Source organism: Anarhichas minor, unplaced genomic scaffold (assembly GCF_050575085.1).
Source record: "Anarhichas minor isolate MPS153535 unplaced genomic scaffold, ASM5057508v1 ptg000046l, whole genome shotgun sequence".
Taxonomy (NCBI): Eukaryota; Metazoa; Chordata; class Actinopteri; order Perciformes; family Anarhichadidae; genus Anarhichas; species Anarhichas minor.
Window position 1 is genome coordinate 1,270,415 of NW_027466492.1, and position 6,398 is coordinate 1,276,812.

The following is a 6,398-nucleotide window of genomic DNA, read 5'->3' on the forward strand; positions in this document are numbered from 1 at the left end:
CTTTTGTTTTTGTTCAATTTATTCTGTTTATATTGAGGGTTAAAAGCCTTAACCAACAATATGTTATATAATACAATACGAGGGGGGAGGGGTGGTGCAAGTAGGGCTGTGCATTGGAGAGAATCTGGCCATACGATGCGTAGCGTGATACAGGGGTTACCATTTAATATAGAGATTTATTTTTTTTATCTTAATTTTAGGAACATTTTAATAGTATAAAGAACACCACCATATGCATAAATCTAAGTAAAATGTTTATATGCAATCCCAGCAGTGGCATTTGCATTTCTCACAGTCCCTGTAACATCAGACATCATAGCGCTACCCTTTTGTGCAATCTGAGCCACCGGCTGCTACCAATCTTTGCGCGTAAACAAATTAAAATCAAAAGTTTTTGAGAATCCCTCAACGTGGCGACGTAGGACTCAGTGGCTTGTAGCTAATGTTATGCTTTCCACGTCTACGAGTATGCGATGGTCCCCAAGACGTAGGTTTTGTCATAAGAGGGTGTACGCAAAGGTTCTGTACAGACATCCACGTACCGCCAATATGTACACCAAAAGTGGTAGCATAGCAACCTGCGTAATGTGTGTGGAACGCGTCCCACAAGTGGACCAGTAGCACTCTGCATACACATACTGTCCGTCTGTGAGTATAACCGACGCTTAAAGGAGCAGTGTGTAGGATTTAGGGGGATGTATTGGCAGAAATGATATATAACTATGTTTTCGTGACTGTATAATCACCTGAAACCAAGAATTGTGATTTCTTTAGCATTCTTTAGAATGAGCCCTTAGGGAGCGGGTCCTCTTCACGGAGTCCATGTTGCACCGCCATGTTTCTATGGTAGCCCAGAACGGACAAACCACAAAACTTTCACGTGTTTTGTGTTACCTGAAGGCCACCGTAGTTCTCTGACACACTTGTGGAGCGGGATTCAGTCGGTTGCAATTTGCTACCTCACTGAGCAATCAATCATTATTTCAAAATGGGGTCCGTCAAGAGGGTTTAATCTGCCTTTCCAGCTTTTTACAGAGAATTCAAAGGCACCAGTTGTATCTGTGCGTACATGGACCCGTGTACTGTACATTCCTACACTGTGCTTGGCTCTGCAATGTCACATTGAGTATAAACACAAATTAAAAAAGATACATTTTCTCTGTTAAGCACTTTTTAAATGTGTTATGAAAAGATTATACAAATAAAGTTTATTGCCATATCATACTCGGAACATCCAATTCTCAACTTTCTACTATACATATTTCGGTTGATTAATTAGTGAATTAGCTCCAGTAAATTGTTGCAACTACAATATTTGTTTGCAGGATTGAGATCGACATGCTGTAATCTGCCTAAAAGTCATGCAAGTAGGGCAAACCCTTTGTTAATGTATGTTTCAGTGACAGATATTGGACATTTCCAGCATGTCATTTCAACAGTTGCAGAGGTGATTTTGGCTCCGGGGTGGTGATCCAAAAAACAGAAGTGTTGATGTTTCTGAAGGATTTTTAAATCAGATGAGTGAAAACTAAATGATTTTTACATGTTTGACCAAGTAAAAAATTGGTCAATCAATTTGCGCATGCTTTGTAAATGAGATCTATCTTACCAAGAACACTAAAATGAGACGCTAAGTTAGTTTTCTGTTTAGCTTCTAAAATGTGCTCTTGAAGTCTTAAACAAAAGAAAGTGCATATCAGTGCTCTGATTATTTGTCTTACTTGTGACTAGAATCAGCTGTGGGTTAACAGTGTGTCAGTAAACATCCACCACACGTTGCTCATGTCCTCTTCTTGGTCTCTAGGGGGAGATGGAGAGACGCAGACTCCCCCGACAGCAGAGGGACGAGTTTATCAAACAGCAGCACTGAGCTCATCATACCTGCAACCGAAAACACATAGAAGAGGAGCAATGTAAATATTTAGAGAAGATTGGATCTGCTTACAAACTTTTTATTTTTTTTAGAAATTGGCAGATTTTAAAGAAATAAGAACTGCACTGTACTTAAATCCAGTTGTGTGGTAGTTGTAATGTACTTGAGTACTTCCATGTTATGCTACTTTATACTTCTACTCCACTATATCGCAGAGACAAATATTGTATCTTTTTACTCAGATTTGGATTATTAATACAACATATACATCATCTAATATATTATGATGTGTGAATAAATTACCCAGCACTATATTAAGTAGTTAAAATGAGCTTCACCTTTTCCAGCTGCAACATTAAAGTGATGAAAACATCATTTATTAAAATATTATATATATTATTCTGAAATAGGCCATTCTGCATAATGAGTACTTTTACTTGTACTACTTTAAGTATATGCGGATACTTCTGTACCTGCTGAAGTAAAGCAGGACTGTTACTTGTAACAGAGTACTCTTACTCAGTAGTATTGCTGCATTTAGTCGAGTAAAAGATGTCAGTAGTACTTCCACCTGTGGTTATCTGTATATAAACTTAACTGCCCAATAAAATAGGGTTTATAAAATAGGGTAGTGTATTAAGTATTATGTTACTTAAAATAAAAAAAATAAGTAAATTACCTCAAAATTGTACTCAGGTGCAATATGCTCATGTAACGTTTTGTATTCATGCTCAGTTTTTGTAATTTCCTAAATATTTGATGTGTTTGTTCCAGCTGCCGTCAGAGAGAACGTGTTTGTTAGAGTTTTGTTTAAAGGGACAGTGTGTAACATTTGGGTGGGGGGTTACTGGCAGATATTGAATATAATATTCATAACTATGTAATCACCCGAAACTAATAATCGTATGCAATTTATATCTACGTAGGTAGCCGGTCGTCTTCCACGGAGTCCGCCATCTTGCACCGCCATGTTTCTACAGCAGCCCAGAACGGACAAACTTAAGACTGGCTCTAGCGAGAGCCATTTGTATCTATGTGAATGGCTACTGAAGGTAGGGATGCTTTCCGAAACCCGCTATTAAACGGGCCCCAATGCTAAATAATTAAAGATCGTAGTATTGATAATAGCTGTACCGATATTGTAACATTTCACATTTGTTTCCAGTAAACAAAGACTTTATAAAGTGACTCTGCTGTTATAAACACAACTGTTGCTGCTCTTAAACAATATTTAGATACATCGAAATTATGAATCATTTCTAATTCTTAATTCATTTGTTTTTAAAATTGTATATACTGTATCTTTTTAAAAACAATTATTTAGTCATGTGGAAGAACCGAGTATTGATAAGAGTAGCCCCTAGTTGTACTAAAATCCTAAAGAATCCTCTCCGTACCTGTAGGCCACCGTAGTTCTCTGACATGCTTGGAAAGGGAGGGCCTGAGCTGAGGGGTATTTAGTTGGCTACAACCTGCCACAAACCACTAGATGCCACTAAAACGTACACACTGTCCCTTTAAGTGATTATCAAGTCTTCTTCTTGTGTTTTATTTCCAAATTATCCGATTTTTTTTTTAATATAGAAGGACTTTTTTTGATGAGGAAACTGACATCAATATTGTGTTCGTTTTACAACCTGCAGGTTCCCTGATATCGGTGTGCATGAGTGGGTCTTACCCAGCAGCGGGCTCAGCCAGTAGACCAGGCAGTACTCCAGGAAGGAGTTTCCACTGCAGGGGAACTGTGTGGAGAAGGCCAGCGCCGGGTTGAACACTGCTCCTGTCACACTGCGACCTGGACACACACACAAACACACATTCATGAACTTTTTTAGGACCAAACCTGCAGCAGATGTCCATCTGTTTACAACTCCTAAACAGACACATTGAATGTGCTCTTAAATTCGTGGTAGGAAGATGAATATTTACATTTTAAGTTCACCAATTTTAAAACAGCTAATAAGAGGCTACATACTAATTCTGCACAGGTTGTTGCTTATAAAGTGTGTTCATGCTGAAAAAAGCTACAAAGAAGTCAGTATGCAAAGTAAGTTTGCTTTTCTGATCGAGTGAAACAGGATATGAGTGCAAAATGGTATGATTAGTATGTATTATGTATTACGTAAGATCTGTCTGCACATGGTGAGTTAAATATCTTTGAGATTCATCTGGCTGCCTTCGTTGGAGTTAGAATAGGTGGGAATACCTTTGCCATAGTGGGGAAAAAAATATTGCCCCTTGGACAGAACAAAAAAATACAAATCAAGGATAGATTAGCATTTTTGTAGCCTAGTAAAAAAATAAAAGGTTGCATCTACCTTAATCCGTGATTTAATGCACCACCCTGTGAGCACGCTCAGTGATCCAATCAAACACACCTATGATGTTACAAGGGTTGCTAATATGCTAAATGCCAAAAATGCTCGCATGGATCCTGCTTTCACAGAGGTGTATTAGGCCTGTGGGGAGTGGGAGGCTGAGTGGACTGGTTATAGTGGGACATAGAGGCTGAGTGGACTGGTTATAGTGGGACACAGAGGCTGAGTGGACTGGTTATAGTGGGACACAGAGGCTGAGTGGACTGGTTATAGTGGGACACAGAGGCTGAGTGGACTGGTTATAGTGGGACATAGAGGCTGAGTGGACTAGTTATAGTGGGACATAGAGGCTGAGTGGACTGGTTATAGTGGGACATAGAGGCTGAGTGGACTGGTTATAGTGGGACACAGAGGCTGAGTGGACTGGTTATAGTGGGACACAGGCTGAGTGGACTGGTTATAGTGGGACACAGAGGCTGAGTGGACTGGTTATACTGGGACACAGAGGCTGAGTGGACTGGTTGTACTGGGACACAAAGGCTGAGTGGACTGGTTGTACTGGGACAGAGAGGCTGAGTGGACTGGTTATACTGGGACATAGAGGCTGAGTGGACTGGTTGTACTGGGACGCAGAGGCTGAGTGGACTGGTTGTATTGGGACAGAGAGGCTGAGTGGACTGGTTATACTGGGACAGAGAGGCTGAGTGGACTGGTTATACTGGGACATAGAGGCTGAGTGGACTGGTTGTACTGGGACACAGAGGCTGAGGATGAGAGGGCACTTCAACATTTGCAAAAAAAGCTTTTGCACACTTGTTGCTAGTGTGCCATTGGCAGGCGTGCCTAAAGTTGCCTTCCCCTGCTTTAAAGTACAGGGGTTTACTTTTAGCCTTTTAACTTAAGTATAGGCTAAAATATTCTAGTAGCCTACTTTAGCTGGCGAGCAATTTTTAGTTCAAATTTATAAGATTTGATTATTGTGTGGATGGGTAATGTGAGGCCAGCATTATGTCCTTATTTATCTATTTAACTTGATTTATTCAGCTAAATAAGAAACTGAAAAACACAATTCTGCTGCATATAATTAGAGACCTGCTAAAGAGCCGATGGCACTGGATCTCAGACTCATACACCACTATCATCAAAGAGGAACAACTAAATAGAGTAGAGTCAGCGTCATACCTGCATAAACCACTGTCGCGATGACCGCAGCCACCGCGTGCACGCGGTATTTCTCCTCCACCGGTCGCGTGTGCGTTATGGCCGTCTGAACCGCAAAGGCGCACGCGAGCTCCACCGCGGCGGCCTTGGGCAGCGGAGCGCGGATGGCGCTGATGCACCTGTAGCCGAGCAGCTTGTGCCGCGCGTGTAGTCCCGACAACCCGACACCCCAAATCGCCGGCACCGCGGCTCGCGCGGCGGCCGCCGCGGCAAACTGGCACGCGATTCGCCGCAGGGCGCACCCGCCCGACAACCTCGCGTGGTACGCGTGCTCGAGCGTTGCGGAGGGGTTGCCGATGGCCCCGCCGAAGGTGAGCGCGTGGCCCACGGCCGCCAGGTATGTGAAGGTGAGCGCGAGGCGAGGCTCGATCCCGCCCACGTCGGACAGCAGCTTCAGCTCGTGCGTGCAGCAGCACAGCTGGAAGGTGGACACGAGCTCCACCGCGTACACGGAGAGCCCGGTGTCCGCGAGGGCCCTGGTCATCAATCTGCGGGTCGCGTCGCTCAGCGCGATGATCCCCGCGAGTACCGACAGAGACACCGCCACGTCCGCTGTCATGTTCGCGGCAGGTCCGCGCTCTGTGTCGGCGGATTGTCCGTGCCTTCAGCAGCTGACGCTCCGCTGTGTGCCCGCTGCCGCTATCGCTGTATGCCGCTTCCTCTGTCCGATGGAAGCCTCTGCTGTGCGGGGCTGCTGCTTTATCCCGAAGGATGCGGGCTTCAACCGGGAGCAAATGAGCTTCAGTCCCGTTAACTCACATGGTGCGGAAGTGACTGAACTCCGCAGTTTTCCCCCTCCTCTCCCTCCCTTTGTCCCCTCTTTTCCTTTCCCATCTCCATCCCTCATTAGCCCCACTCTCCTCTATCCTCCTACTCTCTGATTTCTTGCCGTTCCTCTCCCTTATCACTCCCCTGTCGTCTCATCCCTCTCTGCACGTCCTCTTCCTCAATCTTCATCTGGTTTACATTTGACTCCAAATGGCCTA

At 43.8% G+C, this 6,398-nt stretch overlaps 1 protein-coding gene across 1 annotated transcript; it reads right to left on the reverse strand.

Annotated features, from left to right (window-relative positions):
• Nucleotides 1-1,780: 1,780 nt before the first annotated feature.
• On the reverse strand, nt 1,781-5,971 carry aqp11 (aquaporin 11). Its single transcript, XM_076112053.1, has 3 exons — nt 5,374-5,971; nt 3,552-3,668; nt 1,781-1,881 (listed from the first exon to the last, which is right to left on the reverse strand). Exons 1-3 carry the CDS (start codon nt 5,969-5,971, stop codon nt 1,781-1,783), a joined length of 816 nt encoding a protein of 271 aa, XP_075968168.1.
• Between the last annotated feature and the right edge of the window lie 427 nt (nt 5,972-6,398).

Excerpts from the sequence above, each read along its gene's own strand:
- aqp11 (XM_076112053.1), bottom strand. The coding sequence starts at position 5,971 with ATGACAGCGGACGTGGCGGTGTCTCTGTCGGTACTCGCGGGGATCATC. Across the intron at positions 3,669-5,373 it reads CGCGACAGTGGTTTATGCAG|GTCGCAGTGTGACAGGAGCA; the intron begins GTATGACGCTGA and ends GTGTGTGTCCAG. Across the intron at positions 1,882-3,551 it reads CTGGCTGAGCCCGCTGCTGG|GTATGATGAGCTCAGTGCTG; the intron begins GTAAGACCCACT and ends TTTCGGTTGCAG.